General features: G+C 41.3%; 1 protein-coding gene and 1 long non-coding RNA gene across 2 annotated transcripts in view; one reads left to right on the top strand and one right to left on the bottom strand.

The window, feature by feature from the left end:
* Positions 1-8,683: 8,683 nt before the first annotated feature.
* The window catches only part of ETNK2 (ethanolamine kinase 2), a 71,409-nt gene continuing 59,586 nt past the window's right edge, over positions 8,684-20,506 (bottom strand). The window contains exons 4-8 of the mRNA XM_056558135.1: positions 12,952-13,094; positions 12,769-12,852; positions 10,816-10,976; positions 10,409-10,482; positions 8,684-9,842 (exon numbers count right to left, since the gene is read on the bottom strand). Of these exons, the coding sequence (XP_056414110.1) occupies positions 9,773-9,842; positions 10,409-10,482; positions 10,816-10,976; positions 12,769-12,852; positions 12,952-13,094 (532 nt within the window). The 3' untranslated portion in view covers positions 8,684-9,772. The remainder of the gene's footprint in view (positions 9,843-10,408; positions 10,483-10,815; positions 10,977-12,768; positions 12,853-12,951; positions 13,095-20,506) is intronic.
* On the top strand, positions 13,119-18,644 carry LOC130356492 (uncharacterized). The gene is made up of 3 exons (XR_008888898.1): positions 13,119-14,773; positions 16,533-16,639; positions 18,154-18,644. It is a non-coding gene; the product is annotated as an uncharacterized LOC130356492 (long non-coding RNA).

The raw sequence follows: 20,506 nt of genomic DNA, 5'->3' as shown, positions 1-20,506 counted from the left end.
CGACATACATACACTTGCAGTAACACAGAGTCCTGTATTTCCTTGCCTAGGGGTAGAGTACCAAAGCTACATTCGCAGAGGGTAGTGTGGTGCGGGAGGCTTGCAAAGCTTACTGTGATGTCAGCACTGCCCACCCCTGCGACCCAGATATGATGTCAACAGGAAGTTCTTCATGTACATAAACAAGCACACATTGGAAAAGCAGCAACAGAAGATGCCCAGGTGCACAAGGGCAAAAAAAGGTTGCAGGAAACAAGCAATGGAAAAGGAGGGATTACAAATGATGGTCAATTCTAGTAAGAAAAAAGGGTCATACAACCCCTTTAAGTCAATCTTCAACTAAGGCACAAATGGGGAGATTTATTAAAACCTATACAGAAGAAAAGCTGATTAGTTGCAGATAGCAAACGATCAGATTTCTTTTTTTCAGGGTATAAAAAAAATGTGAAAAATAAAATAAGAAATCTGATTGGTTGCTATGTGGAACTGGTCAGCTTTTCCTCCTCACAGGTTTTGATAAATCTCCCGCATAGTCTCAACCTTCAGACCTTTTTGCTGCAGTAGATTGGAAAGAGTCCTATTCATCTTTCTATATATCTGTAGACGTGACGCTCTGGTCTATGTAGAACTATGTAGTACTGAGTAGAAAACAAATGGGCACAACACTGAGGCACTTGCCTCTTCATGTTAGTGATCAAAACTCGTGACATATCACTATAACATATCAGAAATTTGTTAAGCAAAAAGCAAGGTTTATTTTTTTAGCCCACATCATGCACGCTCACCATAACTATTCTGACTGTGCCATTATTCTGACTGTGCCAAAACAGCAAGTTTGCATCAATGTGTTTCATTACTGTAACTAGGTCATGTGATCCCCAGCCTGACTCGCAGCAGATCAGAGTTTAATGTGTCAAAACAAAGTTGTGTCACGTGCTCCTCTGTATTTCTGCCCATCCTGTCTGGCAGATCCAGCTCAATGTCCGTCATGGGTCCCCTCTCCCTAGAACTATATTTATTGCATTAAGGAATGTATTAATATATAATGTATTTTATATGCACTGTTACCTTAAATCTGTGTCACTAAGGACCTTTGTTGTCAAGGGGAGTATGCAAGGTGAACAGGTGGCTTGTCGGTGACCAATGGGATCTCTCTAAACTGTCCCCCTTATATAGTGAGGTCAGGGTTCAGCTCTCTCTCTGGAGTTGTAGCTGAGTGTGAGGACCTAATAAGTTTGCCTGGTGTTTCTGAGGGAGGCCCAAGGCCTAGTCACGCAGCCCTGCATCTACTGCAAGTTAACCCCTGCAGGTGAAAGTCAAAGCCTGGTGGTAAGCACAAATACAGGGGAGAAGCCTAGTCAAGATAGTCAAGTGTCATTTACTAAAGTCAGCGTGGGTTGCATCATGGGTGATTAAACGTCAGTTCCCTTTTACTACCGTGTCAGCGCCTTGTTATCCCGTCGTTCACCGGAGGATCCATTGAATATTTCAGCCATATACATGATATATTAGGCAGTAGGAGAACAGTCAGTTCTTGAAGTTGATGTACTTGAAGCCGGGAAAAAATGACAGTAACAAGTCAATTGCTAAATCGTGATTGCTATATGACCGGGTCAGATCATCTCCAAAACAGCAGGTCCTGGTCATTGACACAAGGCTTATTGATGCATGTGGTTAGTGACGGCTAGCCTGTCTTGTCAGATCCTGCAGTAGCACAAAGATTTCAAGGTGTTGACTTCAAATTCCAAATATGTCAACCATATCAAGCATCTGTGGGTTCAGCTTAAAAAAAATAAAAGCCAGATTCGTAAAGGCCTATGCCTTCAACTTATATGCAAGGATCTGCTGTTAACATCTTGGTGCCAGATGCTTTTGATGGAAGCACATAGCACACAGAGCAAGATATGTTTTACCTTTATGTTAAATGACTCTGAGCCTACTTTTTATTAATGTATTTATTATGTTATCCCCATTACAGAGCAGATGTTAGATTTATTGAATATTTTTGTCACAGCGTAATTACAATATTTATTGAATTATAGTTTTTCTAACTCTTACAAATTTGCTTGTCATATAAACCTTTAGATTTGCAACACCTGCTACAACATTGGTACAAATGTGATGCTTTTTGTACAGCTTTTTTACAGAAGATTTAATACATTGTGCAATTTCTGACATTCAATAACATCTGTACATATTCTGCAAATGGAAACACTTCCTATAACTGTCCACTAGATTTGTTATAACTTGATGCAGTAAGGCCGGGTTCACACAGGAGAAAAATGTGCGGACTGTTCGCATGAAAAACAGATGCGGACATTCTGTACATTTGACTAACTGGTAGGCGCTAGGATCGCTCGGAAATGCAGTGTCTCATAGACTGCAGTGCATTTTTCTGAGGATGCCGAATCCCATTGAAATTAATGGGACTCTGCTGCTGCGGAATGTCTGTGCAGAATATTCCTGTGGAATTTCGCATGGACATTCTGCCATGTGAACATAGCCTTAAGTGTATGTTCACATGGGCAGAAAAAGCCTCAAAGGCCCCCATAAAATATGCAGTTTCCAGCTCCCATTGATTTCAAGTTTGACTGTTTAAAAAAGCATTAAAGAGCACTAAAAATTAGCACTTAAAAAAAGAAAGTGTCATACTTCTAAGCTCACACTGAAATCAATGGGAACTCAAAGACTCATGCAGAAATATGTGCAATCATTATGCCCAGGCTTCCAGATGCCAGCGATTCTCCGCCTCCGCAGTGTGATGCTTTGAGCCCCGTTTGCTGTTTTCTATTCTGACAGCCTGGGCCTAATGGCCACACATATTTCTGCATGGGACTCCTACTTTAAAGAAAACACATTAAATGAAGTGCTGAATTCCGAGGTGATTTTTGAAGCAGGTTTTCCTCAGGCCTATTTTAAAAAGCTTTTTCTTTTTAATTGTGGGAACATACCCTAAGTGTAGTTTGTATTAGGGTATATACCATTGTTGTCCGGGCCTGCTGGGAGTTGTATTTTTTGCTACAGCTAGAGGCATACAGCTTGGAAAACACTGAAATATGCTGAAAGTTACAACATTTATGCAACAAATCTTTTACATGTGAATATGTCCTTTAAATCATTCTAGTTTACGTACAGTAAGGCCCCTTTTCACATGTCAGTAGTTTGCATTAGTATCTTTAAGGCAATAATATAAAACTTGCAAGAAAAATGCCACCAGTTTGTAAAGCACTAACAATTTAGTCCCAAAGATGAGACCATTGACAAACTGTAGGAATACATGTTCACATGCAGAGAGCAGACATTCTGCACTTCTTCATGTCTTTGCACTCAATGCATCATTATAATCTGCTGTATACACATCCATACAGCTGCAGTCCAAGTCATCTTAGCTTAGTGACCTCATTTTTAGCACTTTTTAATTTAGCTATTGCTTATGTTTTTACTAGTGTACAGGAAGTTTAAAACAAAACAGCAAAAAAACAAACAAACAAAAAAAAACTTGAAATAGTCACTGTTATTAAAAATTCAATTGTTAAAGGGAATCTGTCAGCTGCAATTTACATTCCAGACTGCTGACACTGTTAGATAGCTGTTAGGACAATAAGACACATTCTACCTTGATTTGTGTGCACCAGAAAACAAAAGCATTTTTTCTATGGTATGGAAGCACAAAGTGTCAAAGAGGTGTTCCATAGCCCCTGAAGTGCTTAGGGCTAAAACGCCTCATTGCTTCCCCTTCCATTCCCTGTGCCTACATGATTGACAGTTAGCAGAAAGCCGAGCCCTGTTTCCAAATCTCACATCTGGGCACAGTGGTCCTGATTTATTTAAAAACTGGACAGATTTGCCAATAACAGCTAATCACCGCTCAGCTTTCATATCTCAATGAGCTGTGGTAAAATAAAAGCTGTACTGTAATTTTTCTCGTACACATTTTGATAAATAATTTTGACAAATAAATTTGTATGCACATTGCAGGAATGAGATTTAGAAACAGGGCACAGTTTCCAGCTGACTATCAATCAAGCAGGGACAGGGATGGGAGGAAAAGCGAGGAGGCGTTCCAGCCCTCAGCACTTCAAGGACTTGAGAACACCTCTTTGACTCCTTGCACCAGAGAATAAAAGCATTTTTCTATGTTACCGAAACAAAGAGACAAAGCATTCTGTCAGCAGCCTAAAATGTGAATTACAGTTCACAGATTCCCTTTAAACATATTAGGCATGGTAAGTGTACTACAATACAGTTCATGGTGAATTTAGTTATATATTTTAGATGTTAGGTTCCTTCACACACTGTAGATTTGCAGAGTTTTTGGTGCAGTAAGTTTCCACAGCGACCAGATGTTACACTTTGCTTGAGATTTTTTTAATAGGCTTTTCCAATTGGCTTTAATTGGGAAAACCAGAGCTAGGGTCTATTCACACGTACAGTATTCTGTGCAGATTTGATGCGCAGGATTTCAAGCTGTGTTCAGTTTGCATTGAAATCTGCACATCAAATCTGCGTGTCAAATCTGCACAGAATACTGTACGTGTGAATAGACCATTAATCTTTTTTCTTGACTTTTGCAATGATAGCCAATCAAGAGGTTAGTCAATTAATATCTGATCAGTGTGGTTCTAACAATAGAGCTACAGTGCCCGCATACACAGTGAATAGAGCCAGAAGCAAACAGTGTCATTATTTGTGTAGTAATTTTGATGGGCTACTACAGCTCCATTTGACTTCAATTCATGGCCACTGCATAATATACACAGCTGTTTTCTATTGTTGTATGGTGGTTCAGTGTAAATAGGGGGTTTAGAAATAGTAGTCATGAGTATAGTAGGGTGGGTCAATATATTATTTTCCGCTGGGTTAATGTAAAATAGGTGGTTTAAACATGGTGATCTGGTGGATAACTTGCCTTCTTAGACTCCAGTAATGTAATATGCTGTGTCCTGTCAGAAACCGCACTGTAAGGCTATGTGCTTAGATGTGTAGGATAAGAAAACCGAATGCCTAGGTGTCCGGATAGCTGAAAGAAAACTGGATCTATTGGGGCACACATGGTGGGGGATTCGTAGATTAGTCGCCAACACGTATAACATAAATAAAGGGGAATTTTATTATACAATCAGACGACCAGTTTCGGGAGTCCTAACTCCCTTTGTCAAGTCTTTCTCTCTCAAGGAAAGACTTGACAAAGGGAGCTGGGACTCCCGAAACACGCTGTCTAATTGTATAATAAAATTCCCCTTTATTAATTTTATATTGTGTCCGTGACTAATCTATGGGACCCCTGCTGGGTGCGCCCCATTAGACCCAGTTTTCTTTCAGCTATCCGGACACATAGGCGATAGGCTTTCTTTTCCACATTGGACCTTCATTGACGGTTCCGGGTCGGAGGCAGCCAAGGTACATATTTTAACCCATGCGATCAGAGATGTTGAGCTCTTAGCCCAACATCACCAGGCAAATGTATCTTTCTTCTATCATCTGCAACCATTAAATTGGGTAACAGCACTAGGCAGCGCCTCTTTGTACGATTTTCTCTCCTTCATTATATAGATGTGTAAGATGTTTTTCCTCCGTTTTTTTACTACAGCAAATTCTATTATACAATCTGAAAACAAGTTGTTATTGGGACACAAATGTCCCCCAAAAAAACTTGAAAAAAAAATTTTCAAACATTTTTGCTTTTTTGAACCGTAAACTTCTGAAAAACAAATTTGCACTTCATTTTATGATTGTAAAATTTTACTAAATATAAAAAAAAATGACAGATTTTCAGTCATAATTGGAGCTGTATAACTGCCGATTTGGTCGTTTTACAGAATAAAAATGACCAAAATACTCTGTGAACATTGCTTGAGAGAGAAGACTGTAATTGTGAGCAGTGTAGCTGTGTGAGAGAACTGTGCTGCTGCTGTGACTGTAGCCTATGAGATGTATGGACTTGCTTGCAAAAAATGTGTATTAGGGTATGTTCACACTACAGAATTAGCATGAAAAATTTCCTTGGTTAATTTCTCTTGGGACTCGCACATTTCTGCACCATGGTAAATGAAGATGAAATTATGTGCAATTGGTGCTTATTTCCACAGCAATTTATCACGGAAATAAACAATGAATAAACACAGGTACAATTAAAGGAAAGTGACACTATCGATATAGCATATACAATCAAAGAAGAACTTAGGGGAGAGCACTCCTGAGAACACACTATTCCAATAGGATCAGGCTAAAGGATAAATGCGCTGACAGTGTGAAGATCCAGTGTAACAATGACACCTGTGTTTTTACTATCGATATAGCTATAGTTATCCTGTATGCTTACAGTCCATTGTTGCACTTGGGGTGGTCGCGCGGAATAATCCTGTGTCCTACTGTAGCCTCGCCAGACCACTAAGCCTAGGCCGCCCCCCAGCAGTGAAATGAAGCCAAGGCCTCCTGGGACTGTCACATGGCTCCAAGGTACTGCTGAGATGAGACTTGGGCTTGATGGTCTGGCAGGGCTACAGGAGAAGACAGGGGTGGTCTGGGAGACCGCCTACAGTGTACCAACGGGATTGTAAGGCTATATTGATATACATATTATTTTTTACCAGTGTCATGGAAGTCATTTTCCCTTTAATGAATCAGACTGTGCTTAGGATTCTGCCAAAAGAATGAACATACATTTTCTGCTGCTGAAATTCTGCATTGTAAACAGGTCAGAGTAAGCCCATTTACACCAATGTTTAGGTTCATGCAGTTGGAATTTAAGAGCGCAATGCACACAGAAATTCTGTAGTGTAAACATACTCTTACAGTCTATAAATTCCAAAAATGTGTATGGCTAAAATCATTGCTTGCATATGGTGTTAAAATGGTCTTACATGTAACAATGAAAATCAGTACAGGTTTTTTTTTATAATTATCATTATGTGTATGTTTAAGGGCAGCATAGTATTGGCACAGGTCGGTACCCCAATTGTCCGTAAAAGAAAAAAAATGTAATACTGTAGCCTAGCTGCATCATATGGAGATTCAGAGCTGCCTGGCAATCACAGGTTATGAGGATAGGAAGAGGCAGGGAGATACAGAGGTATTGATCACTTTATGAGTACAGCAGACTCATAACTTTAAGTCGCTGTATTCTTTGATAGCTCCAATAAGGAAAACGGCACAAATTAATTCTTCTTTGGCTACAGGTTGTATTTCCTCATACTACAGTCAAGGCCGTAAATGTTGGCACCCCTGACATTTTTCTAGAAAATGAAGTATTTCTCACAGAAAAGTATTGCAGTTAACACATGTTTTGCTATACACATGCTTATTCCCTTTGTGTGTATTGGAACTAAACAAAAAGGGGAGGAAAAAAAGCAAATTGGACATAATGTCACACCAAACTCCAAAAATGGGCTGGACAAAATTATTGGCACCCTTTCAAAATTGTGGAAAAATAAGATTGTTTCAAGCATATGATGCTCCTTTAAACTCACCTGGGGCAAGTAACAGGTGTGGGCAATATAAAAATCATACCTGAAAGCAGATAAAAAGGAGAGAAGTTCGTTTCTTTGCACAGTCTTTGCATTTTTTTGTCTGTGTGTGCCGCACTAAGCATGGACAACAATCTCAAGGTTACAAGTCCATCTCCAGAGATCTAGATTTGCCTTTGTCCACAGTGTGCAACATTATCAAGAAGTCTGCAACCCATGGCACTGTAGCTAATCTTTCTGGGCGTGGACAGAAGAGAAAAATTTATAAAAAGGTGTCAACGCAGGATAGTCTGGATGGTGGATAAGCAACCCCAAAAAAGTTCCAAAGATATTCAAGCTGTCCTGCAGTCTCAGGGAGCATCAGTGTCAGCGCAAACTATCCGTCGACATTTAAATGAAATGAAACGCTACGTAAGGAGACCCAGGAGGACCCCACTGCTGCCACAGAAACATAAAAAAGCAAGACTACATTTTGCCAAAATGAACTTGAGTAAGCCAAAATCCTTCTGTGAAAACATCTTGTGGACAGATGAGACCAAGATAGAGCTTTTTGGTAAAGCACATCATTCTGCTGTTTACCAAAAAGGGAATGAGGCCTACAAAGAAAAGAACACAGTACCTACAGTGAAATATGGTGGAGGTTCAATTATATTTTGGGGTTGTTTTGCTGCCTCTGGCACTGGGTGCCTTGAATGTGTGCAAGGCATCATGATATCTGAGGATTACCAACAGATTTTGGGTCGCACTGTACAGCCCAGTGTCAGAAAGCTGGGTTTTTGTCCGAGATCTTGGGTCTTCTAGCAGGACAATGACCCCAAACATACATCAAAAAGCATGCAGAAATGGATGGCAACAAAGCGCTGGAGAGTTCTGAAGTGGCCAGCAATGAGTCCAGATCTAAATCCCATTGAACACCTGTGGAGAGATCTTAAAATTGCTGTTGGGAAAAGGCCTGAAGCAGTTTGCAAAGGAAGAGTGGTCCAACATTCCGTCTGAGAGGTGTAAGAAGCTTATTGATGGTTATAGGAAGCGACTGATTTAAGTTCTTTTTTCCAAAGGGTGTGCAACCAAATATTAAGTTAAGGGTGACAATAATTTTGTCCAGCCCATTTTTGGAGTTTGGTGTGACATTATGTTCAATTTGTTTTTTTTCCTCCCTTTTTTAGTTTAGTTCCAATACACACAAAGGGAATAAACATGTGTATAGCAAAACATGTGTTACTACAATCCTTTTCTGTGAGAAATACTTCATTTTCTAGAAACATTTCAGGGGTGCCATGATTGTATATTGCCCTTAAAGGTGTACTCTGGCCCTAAGACAACTAATCCCCTATCCAAATGATAGGGGATAAGATGTCTGATCGTGGGGGTGCCACCGCTGGGAACCCCTGCAATCTCTCCTGCAGCACCCCATGTCATCTGCTGCATGGAGCAAAGTTTGCTCCATGCCTGATGATGGGCAATACAGGGGCCAGAGTATCGTGATGCCATGACCCCGCTCCCTCGTGCCATCACGCCCCGCCCCCTCAATGCAAGTCTATGCCGTCCTGCCCCTGTATTGCCCGTCATCAGGCACAGAGCGAACTTCGGGGTGCTGCAGGAGAGATCACTGGGGTTCCCAGCGGTGGGATCCCCACAATCAGACATCTTATCCCCTATCCTTTGGATAGGGAATAAGATGTCTAGGGGCGGAGTACCCCTTTAAATAAAGCATGTGAACAGACCTATCTTGAAAAACCAAATTCACTAACATCAAAGAAAAATTCAAATGGGCAGTATCTGTTTATATCATGAGAATTGCACCCGCGTTTGTGCCCATTTTAGAATAATGGTCACAAATTTTAAGAATGGCACCAAATAGTTTTGGGCACTATGGGGGAAATTAATCAAAACCTGTGCAGAGGAAAAGTTGCCCAGTTGCCCATAGCAACCAATCAGATCGCTTCTTTCATTTTGCAGAGGCCTTGTTAAAAATGAAAGAAGAAATCTGATTGGTTGCTATGGGCAACTGGGCAACTTTTCCTCTGCACAGGTTTTGATAAATCTCCCCCTATAACCTTTTCTATCTGAGTACATTGCTGTGTAAAAACATGCACATCACTCGCCTGCAAAAAAATGAGTACACTTCTAATGGAGGTGGTTATTGTTCTAGAAATTGCATCAGACAGTTGGGGAATTGGGCAGCTTTTCTGATCTGAGGTGCAGGCTGAGGAGCAATAGTGTCATTGATCCAACAGTAGTGTTTATTTGGGGGGGGGGGGGTGATTTCCAGGTATTCCAGTTTTTGCTTCACTTCCAATAATTTATTACATGTCCCAAAGTACAGTCACTTGTGGCTTCACATGAAAGTACTGTTTAAACCTTGACACAGCATACCTGATGAAAAAGAGAAAGATAATTTGCAAGATAAGGATGATAATACAATATAAGGAAAAAAGTTATTAAATTATCATCGAACAATGTTCCAGTAACACTCATACACTGCAAAATGTTGCTGAAAGGCCACTCTAGCTACACGGTAAACGCAATATAAATATTTTAGAATCTTATCCCAAACCCCAAATTAAACCGATAATGCCAATGTGAACAGAGCCTTTGAATGAACCTGCTAAACAATGTAAATTCTAAGAAGCACTGTAGAAAAATTATTATTGATGTATTTCTTAAGGTTTATATGTTTATAATTATTTGGTCAATTGCATCGGTTAATGCTAGCTTACCAAAAAGCAGTAGATGCAAAATCAGAGAATGTTGCAGAATCTCGTGATACTTTTTTTTTTTTTTTTTTTATTGAACTACTGTACTAAAAAGCAGCATATGGATAAGGTTCATTCGTGATCATTTATGTTAGTCAAGTAATAACCCATTTGGACACCAGAGGTCATTCAAACTCTTTTTGTTGTACTTCCCTGAGTGTTTTACAGCTGCAATGATATACTTACTGTGCAAAGTTAAAGTCAATGTCTGAAAACCTGTGCTGAATAAGAGACCATAAACCCCAGAAATAGTGTGATGCCTGCAAAAAGTAAAAAATAAAAAAAAGAATAAAATGCAAATACATTTTATTTACAAACCTTAACAAACTTTAATACACCCAGACAAAGAAGCTCCGAAATATTAAAATGAAAACTAGTGGTTTTTATAGATATAATTTTCATCATTATACAAACAATGTATAAGCAAGAGTACACATATCAAGCAATTTTATCTTGGTTTCCTATTTCTACCAGAATATGGCAATATGGAAATTTCTTCCGGAGTTTAATGTAATTGTATTTAATATAATGTAAAACACATGTTTGCCTTTCTCTCTGCTCCTAAAGTAGTAACTCCCCACCTTTAAACTTACCAATACAAACTTATTAACTTGGATACAAAGATTGTCCACCTCTTTGTCGTCCGGCTCTCTCTCTTCTCCTTTTAATCTTCTGCAGGCACCCAAGTAATGCCGTAACCACTCCAGTTGAGTCTCTCTGTCAGGAAACAATCGATAGTCTGGCTCATTCACTCCTAGAAATGCAGGCAGAAGTTTAAACTATTATCTCTTTTACATCTATAATGTCACTGCCTTAAGGGGTACCCCGGGTAACTTAAACTTATCCCCTATTCATGGGATTGGGATAAGTGTCTGATTCCAGGGAGGTCTGTTCGCTGGGGCCCCTCATAATCTCTGGAACGGAGCAAGGCCACTCACTTGTGTTTGGAGAAGAGTGGCCTCCTCCCTTGGGAGATGTGCTGGACTGACAGCCTGCTCAGCTAGTCACTGGCTGCAATGGGACCCCAGTGGTTGGACCGCCCTGTGATCAGACACTTATCCCCTATCCTGTGGATAGGGGATATGTTTTAGTTACCTGAAGTATCCCTTTAAACATTATGACCATACACTGCACAAAAAAAGTTGTAATTCTGTTGGACATGCTAAGCAATTTTTAAAGGGGTAGTGTAGTGAAAGATAACTTATCTCCTATCCTTTGGGACCCACTGCGATCTCCTGAACGGGGCCCGGCAGTCTGCTGGAAGGGAGCGTGCTGACCTCCGCATGGAACGGCAGCTGACATCCCCCCTCCATAGTCCCATAGAGATACATGGAGGGGCGTGTTGGCCGCGGCTTCCTGCGTGGGTCAGAATGGCTGCTTCCGGCAGACTGCCAGGGCCCCGTTCAGGAGATCACGGGGGGTCCACTGCACTACTCTTTTAAGCATATAGTAAGGAATAATGGCACTGAAGAGTAATACTGTCAATATATGGCCGCCAAATATTATCGAGTATAATATTACTTGAGGTAGGGAAGGCCAAATGCATATGCAGGTCATAGACATTAGCTTTTTCATGGATTCTGTTAATATTCTAGTATAAATGAGACTAAGCAAGTTATGAGCTGTTGTCAGTGTTAGGAATAAGACATTGTCAGCCCAATCCTTATCCTCCTTTTAGGTTAAATGACTCCTGAATTGTTTGGCTGCCTATCACTCCAACTCAAACCAAACATCAAACCATAACTGCACATAGGTATCATCCAGATTAGTGAAGCTAAGTCCTCTGTGGCATCTATAAAATGCACTGAGCATGCAAGTCTACAAGCACTCTGCTTATCAGGCGGACATGCATTTTGCTATTCAATTTGAACATCAGGTGGCACCATACTACGTAATCAAAGGCATGACTCATCATTGGATAGTTTTTGGAACATGTAAATAATCAACATTGTTATTTGTTTATTAATATGCAATAAACATAATGAATGGTGGCAAAAACCTTTAAAGAGTACCTGTCATCAAACCATATTTTCTTAACTAACAGATTATATTCCCTACTCCTAACACCCCTCCTTCAAATAAAAAAAATTCCAAGCTTTAAAAAAGCTCTGTATCATACCTTTCCCCTTGCTCACATTGTGTGAGCTCCCGGCAGGAGAAAGTGGGCGTTCCCCAGCAGGCCCAACTTCATGCCCCACACGCACTTAGTTAGTTAGGTCTCCTCCTGGCCTGGCAGGAGACCAAACTCAGGGTTTGACTTACAGCAGGGAACAGAGCAGAGACACCTAATGGCCATTTTTCAATCATATTAAAAACATATAAAGGTTGAGAATTTTAACAGCAAGTAAATAGCAAAGTGTCTTATCATTACCTAAGGAACAATATATTAAATGTTAAGTTTGGTGACAGGTACTTTTTAAACCTATAAGATCTCACCAGCAATACAAAGAAGTTTTCAAGAAGAAGTGAAGCCTAAATTTCAGTGTCATTGTAGTAATAAGTGGAAGCACATAGCATAATTTATATAAAGAATATATTAATATTACCTGCAAATTCATTAAAATGATTAGCGATGTCATAGGCCTGGTAATTGTATCCAGCATACTCATAATCGATAAATCGTACATGACCTGTCAGTAAATAATAAGAACTTGTTGGCAAACATTGGTGAATCTATCCGTTTTTTTTCTTTTTTCTTTTTTTAACTGGAATCCCTTCAGTGCCCCTACCTTCTTCATCACTGTAGATGACATTCTTACATAGTAGGTCATTATGGCAAAGAACAATAGGTGATTCTAGGGAAGGCAAATACTTTTGCAGCCAGATAAGTTCTTCTTCCAACACCTTCAGGCTGGGAATCCCTGCTAGCTGGCTACAGATGATAAAATAGACATAATTTGCCATTATGCATATGAATAGAGATCCTGAGTTTGTCTCGTGTGGATGCATGTCTTGAGTAAAAAAGATACACAGATTAATGCAGTCATTGTCAAAGACGCGTCAACCAATGAAAATATTGCTAGAAATGCATCCTGAGTAATCTATCTTAAAAGGAGATGTCCCATAAAGAATATTGTTTATACTTAAATCCAGAGCCAAATCATGAGGAAGAAGACTGCAATGCTTTCGAAATGTGTTGTCCTTTTATCAATAAACCTTTTAGCTTTCCTCCTGTCTCCGAGACAACTTAATTCTCCATCCAGTCATAGCGGGAAGCATTGTTTTTCCTCTCCTATACTGTAAATGTATAGAGGTGGACACACATGCTTAATTTTTCTTCTCTCTCTTATCTACTGTGTATGTCGAGAGATTCCAGGTGAGGTGAGCCAAATGCCTCTGAAGAAACAGCATCTTCTCTGCATTTCAAACATGAAATGCTATTCTGCATTTTTTTTTACCCTTTCAGAGGTCATTCTACATGGAGTGGTAATAATGATCTCTGCTGTGATGGTGGATTCAGTGTTATCTATCTATTGGTGTCACCGTTCACTGTACTCCTGTCTGTGCTTAGAAGTAAGGCGGGGTGTAATGGATGTCGGTGTGAGCAGACGCAAGCTCTAGGAGCTCCCGCTACCCTGCATAAATTTACCCTGTATGCTTACCCTGCAGCAGCTGGTATCTGTCCTAAGTGTATCTGTCCTTTAGTACTGCAGTTTTAGTCTTCTCCAGCGTTCTTTTAACGCTCCATAGTTGTAACGTTTAGGGTCTAGGTCTGCACCGTTTTAGGGACTTGCAGTTTTCTATGTCCCGTTTAGTGTTAGACAGGGTGTTATTGGGGATGTTTTTTGTTCTGCCTTATTGCCGTTGTTTTTTGTTTGTGCCGTTTGTCTTTTTGTTGGTTGTATGTGGTATGTATGGTCCCGGAGCTCTGCCCTTCTCTGTCCATATCCTCCTGTGGGTTTTCTTGTGTGTACGCAAAGTTATTTTCCGCAATGGGGGCTCTGAAGGTGGTTAGCTGGAATGTACAGGGCCTAAATTCTAAGTTTAAAAGGGGCTTGTGTCTGGACTTTGTGAAACGCCAGTCTCCTCAAATGATATGCCTGCAGGAGACTTATGTTACGGGTCAGAAAGTTATTTCTCTAAAAAGGGCCGGAATAGCTAAGGGATATCATGCCTCAAATTCTAATTATACTCGGAGTGTCTCTATGTTAATCACCAATTCCCTGCTGTTGACGGTTACACAGGAAGCTTGTGATCACTGGGAGATTTGTGATTTTGCACTGTTCACTGGGTTCCTTCTCCTTTGCTCTTGTCTCTGTTTATGTGCCTCCCCCCTTTCAGGTCTCAGTACTGGAGCTCATTACTAACCTTCTGCTGTCTTTTCCCTCTGATCCTATTCTTTTCATAGGTGATTTCCATGTAGCTCCTGATCCATTGCTTGATCGCACCACTGCTGTTGACCCTGGCTCATCGTCCTTTAACACCTGGCGCTTGGCGTTGGGCCTGACCGACCTCTGGAGATGGAAGTACCCGGCCTTTTCTTCTACTTCTATTCTATAGGTTATTCTCTCGAATTGACATCCGTTGGCATCAGAGGACCTCCTCCTGGCGGTAAGAGATGTTTCCTACACCACTAGGGGGATCTCATACCACTCTGCTATATTGATAGTTCTGCACTTAGGCCCTAGTCCCCCCTCCCGTATCTGGTGCATGCACCCTGGTTGGTTGCAGACAGGGGCAGTGGTGGAGGCTCTGGATGTAGCTCATGTTGAATACTGGGAGCATAATGCCGATTATCCTGATGCACTGGTTCAATGGGATGCCTACAAAGCTATGGTTAGAGGTGCCTCTATAATGAGACTTGCGAGCCAGAGGAAACTTCTACTATTCGCTCCGGGTCTGATTACGGGCGATCACAGGGCGGGCGGCGTGTGACGTCACGCCTGCGCCCCCGTGTGACGTCACGCTCCGCCCCTCAATGCAAGCCTATGGGAGGGGGCGTGATAGCTGTCATGCCCCCTCCCGTAGGCATGCATTGAGGGGCGGAGCATGACGTCACACGGGTGCGCAGGCGTGACATCACACGCCGCCCGCCCTGTGATCGCCTGTAATCAGACGCGCAGCGAACACACTCCGGGGACTGATTATAAACGGGGTGCCGCGTGCAAGATCACGGGGGTCCCCAGCGGCGGGACTCCCGCGGTCAGGCATCTTATCCCCTATCCTTTGGATAAGGGATAAGATGTCTAAGCCCTGGAGTACCCCTTTAAATTGTTTCACTCGATAGCGGCTGCTGATGCTCTTCTGGACTCTATGAGGGAGGCGCTGATTGTAGTGCTACCTAAGCCTGTAAAGGACCCATTGCTGCCCGATTCTTATAGACCTATTTCCCTGTTGAATGTTGATATTAAATTATTGGCAAAAGTGCTGGCTACTCGCCTATATGGGGTCATTAACGCTATCATTCATCCTGACCTAACTGGGTTCATGCCACGTAGGGCCACTGATGTCAATGTGAAGCGGTTGCAACTTAACATAGCCGCGGAGGGGGAAGATTTTTCTTCTGGTGTGGTGGTTAGTCTGGATATTTACAAAGCCTTTGACTCAGTGTTGTGGCCCTATTTGTGGGAGGTCCTCAATTGGTCCCCGATTTTGTGCTTGGGTTTGCTTGCTATACGATAGTCCTAGGGCCCGTATTTGCACTAACTTGGATGTTTCCGCCCTCTTTCTCCTGGGTTGTGGGACAAGGTAGGGGTGCCCGCTATCTCCCTTTTTGCGCTGGCGATGGAACCCTTGGCGGCAGCAATATGCAGGGACACTGCTATTTGTGGTATACCTAGGGGGTCAATTATAGAAAAGGTTTCCCTCTATGCAGATGACACTCTGGTCTATCTAGCGGACGCTGGGGGCTCGCTCATGTCCCTTATTGATCTACTTGACCGGTTTAGTTCAATTTCGGGCTTGCGGGTCAACTAGACTACGTCATCCCTAATGGCTCTCTCCTCTGGAGTCACCCGACAGGGGTGAAGGTAGTTTCCTGTTTAAGTACCTGATGGATTACATGCCCCTGAACTTGGAGCCGCTTTTACGTTCTACTGTGGAGTGACTGAATTACTGGTCCTCACTTCATCTCTCCCTAACTGGTAGGATTAATATTTTTAAAATGATTTACCTCCCTAAATTTCTTTATCTATTTCATTTAGCTCCCATGATTCCCCTTAGGAAGTATTTTAACACACTATGTGGTGCTCTGGCATCCTTCTACTGGCAGGGAAAACCTCCCAGGCTTGATCGGGCTCTTCTACAGGCTCCTAAGCAGCAAGGTGGCTTAGCTGCCCCTCATGTCTATAACTACTTTCTTGCCTTTTAGTTGGTCTACGCAGCATGGTGGATCAATCTGGATCTGTCGAACTCGGTGACGGCCTTAGCTGGAGCGATGATGGGTTTCTATGAAGTGCTTACTAACATACTCTACAGGTATCACTCCCACTCTTCTTTTCCTCTCCCTCTTCAGACTATAGCTAAAGTGTGGTTCGTGGTGTCGGGTAAATTCCCACAGCCTCTGGTATCTCCTAGATCACCCTTGTGGGGGAACATACATTTACCTCACCTACATGGGTTACAGGAGGCCAAGTTCTGGGGTTCTCATGGTGTAAAATTTGTGATCCACTTGTTTGGAGAGGATCAGATTTTCGATTTTCTTATGCTTTTCGGACATAATGGAACGTTATGGCAACCCTGAAAATGCCTTTTACAGGTATCTTTAGCTTCGGCATGCAGTTCAGGTGCAGTTTGACTACCTGATGTTTACTCCAGTATTTTTCAAAGTGGAGTTACTTCTGGGCACTACGGACCTCTGTAAACCCCTCACTTAGGCCTATGCTCTCCTCCAAACTCTAGGGCCTAGCCCGTTCTCACAAGCATGTCAGATAGCAAGTCAGATATCCCGGATTTGTCTGAGGATCAATGGAAGGAGGTCAAAGGCTCTTAGTATTCTACAGTAGTGAGTAGTAGAGATATGCTGATCAAATCTAGATATGCTTTGCGGTTGTATTATACCCCTGCTAAGCTGAAGCGTATTGGTGTTTCTCTATCTGATTTGTGCTTCCGTTGTTCCTGTGAAGTCGGTACCTTCTTGCATGCTGTGTGGGAGTGTCTCATTGTTGCAATCTTCAGGAGGGAGGTGATGGGGTTTTTGGCGGATAATCTAGACTTCCCCTTCCTACTCACCCCTATGGTATGCCTGCTGGGAGTCCTTAATGAGGGGTTTCTAGTTCTCATAGATGCTTACTGATCCGATTTCTACTGTTCTGTGCCCACAAAGTGGTGGTAATGACCTGGAAGGATACCTCTCCTCCCCGCTGTTTTGTTGGCTGACCTTGGTCAACAAGTATGTCTTGTTGTACCAGGCCCTCTACGTGAGTCATAAATGCCCTAAAAAATTTGACAAGGTCAGGACCATCTGGCTTTTGCTGGATGTGTCAGCGGACCCTCCGACTAGACAGTCCCAATAGTCTGCTAAGTATACTGTGATTTCTTGTAAGTGTGTGTGTGTGTGTGTGTGGGGGGGTTGTCGGAGTTACCAGGAGGTGTATCTGTGTGTATGTATGTTTGTCTGTGTTGGGCTTTCTTCGGTGGGTCTCAGAACGCCCTGCCGAGTAACCGGTGCAACTTGCTGTATGTTATGATTTTGGTTATTATGCTGGAACCGGTCTCCGGGACCCTTGGGGTTGTTGTTGTTTATGTTCTATTCCATTCCACCATTGGTGGTGTTTGTTATATATACTACAAAATTTAAATAAATACTTAAAAAAAAATAAGTAAGGCGGGAAAAGTCTTCACAGAACAGGAAGTCTCACCTAAGTTTTAGGCCTAGTGGCCAGAATGTAAACTGCAAGATTTTAGGACTATTATAAAATATAGATGGTAAAATCAGAAAAAATATCACCCAAAAAAATATGGTTAACATGAAAATATGATTTAAACAATAGGTAATTTTCTGATGACACATAACCTTTAAAAAGTGCAAATGAAATCGTAGAAGCAGAGAAGAAACAAAACTAGGCATGCATGTCCAACTCGCCACTTTCTGGAATCGATATAGTGGAGCTATTAAAAAGAAAGAGCAGGTAACGCTACAATAATATCATTCCTAGAATATCTAGTAATAGCAGCATGTTTGTTTTGCTGGTGCACCTACTGATACTCAGAATAAAAGAGCGTTGATGCTGACAAGTTATTCCTGCACAGCCATGGCCCTAGTCACTTTGGAACTATAAATACAGATCCATACATACAAAGCAAGAGGCAGATGGTGGCTGGGACGCTGTGCAGGGAATAAACAAAATTGGCCCTTATTCTTTTTATTTTATGACTGGTGGCTGTTGCAAAGGGCATACCTCACTGATCAAAATGTTATGACATATGACATATGTTACTATATGGAAATGTCCCTTTTAAAATCATTTTCTTTAAAAGGATGTTCAAATAGAACTGTATTTTTATGATCCATCATTAAGACAGTGCCCTCTGCTTTAGTAAGAAAAAGTAAGAAAAAAGAAAAAAAAAATTTCTAATCAACTGGTGCCAGAAAGTTTAACAGATTTGGTAATTACGTCTATATAAAAATCTTAATCCTTCCAGTACTTATCAGCTGCTGTATACTCCAGAGGAAGTTGTATAGTTCTTTTTAGTCTGACCACAGTGCTCTCTACTGACTCCTCTGTCCATGTCAGGAACTGTCCAGAGCAGAGAGGTTTGCTATGGGGATTTGCTCCTACTCTTGACAGTTCCTGACATGAACAGAGGTGTCAGGCAGAAAATAACTATACAACTTTCTCTGTAGTATACAGCAGGTGATAAGTACTGGAAGGATAAAGATTTTTAAATAGAAGTAATTTACAAATCTGTTTAACTTTTTGGCATCAGTTGATTTTGTTTAGGGTAACAGAAAAACAGAGCAGATTTCTTCAAAAAACTGCTGTGTGTTGTATTGCAGCTGATTTCCATTAGGCTAGGTTCAGACTACGGAATCTCCGCCTGCAATTCCTCTGTGAAATTGCAGGCGGAAATTCCGCTTGCTAAAATGTATAGTGTAGTGAATGGGTTTCTGTTCACAAATTCACACTTCGGAATTTGTGAAGCAGAATTTGTGAACGTAAAATCCGCTAGGAAATTTCCGCCTGAAGTAAGGGGTTGCTCTTTCTTCAGGCGGAAATCCACGCGGAACACATTGTAGTCTATTGGAGACTGCAGTGTCCGTGCGGTCCTAGCGGCGACTGATTCAGTCAGCGCTGGCCGCACTCGGAATCTCCGGGCGGAAATTTTCTGCCCGGAGATTCCGTAGTCTGAACTTAGCCTTAAAGTAAATGGAGCCAAGTTATTACCACACACAACCCGAGGACAGGTGTGGTACCTTTTTTTTGGTGGAAAATATTAGCTGTTTGAAAAAATTAATTTTTTATTCCTTTATAAAACTGCACTTTTCAACTGCACTGACAACTGCTAAAAAGAAGTAGGGTTATGTTCACACTTAAAGGTAATGGTGCAACACTATCTAAAAACATGAAATAAGCCTCATGTATGCAATTTCTATACTGTCCATACCTGCTGCTCAATGTAAAGCTATTTCTTCACTATATACAGTATTTTACAATAATCCACTGACCTCCAACTATAGACTGTGTTCTTGTGTTTTTAGGTTTCTCCAGCAATCTTGATAATGCCTCTGGTTTGCAGTATACACCTTGCAACAGAGCTTAGCTAACTGTTGTATTATCTAACATGTCCATAGCAATCTCTAACACTCATTAGTATAATCTGGATAAAGACAATGCAGTTTCTCAGGTAACCAATAAGCCAGGCGAGTAATCTTACTGAATATTCTATGAAAGAGAAGTGTATTCAGAGCTATTTTATACAGTCATTTAAAATGCTACACGACGTTGGGCAAATCTGATTAAACACAAATTACTGACACAGTAATACATCTAATTTATAAAAGGGAAGCAGTTGCCCATAGAGACAATGGTGAAGATTTATCAAAACCTGTGCAGAGGAAAAGTTGACCAGTTGCCCATAACAACCAATCAGACTTATTTTTAAAAAGGCCTCTGAAAAATGAAAGAAGCAATCTGATTGATTGCTGTGGATAACTGCAACTTTTCCTCTACACAGGTTTTGATAAATCTCCCCCTATGAGTTTAAGTTTTTTGCTTTTTCTTAACTAGGCTGGAAAACGATTGGTTGCTATGGGCAACAACTCCAAGTTTTGTTTGCATTTTTTATGTTTATGCAAGGTCTACAGTGTTAAGATTTGGGATTCTTTTACACATGGCACTACCG

This window comes from Hyla sarda, chromosome 2 (assembly GCF_029499605.1).
Source record: "Hyla sarda isolate aHylSar1 chromosome 2, aHylSar1.hap1, whole genome shotgun sequence".
NCBI lineage: Eukaryota > Metazoa > Chordata > Amphibia > Anura > Hylidae > Hyla > Hyla sarda.
The sequence above is the reverse complement of the archived record's forward strand: the minus strand, read 5'-3'. Positions and strand labels throughout refer to the sequence as shown.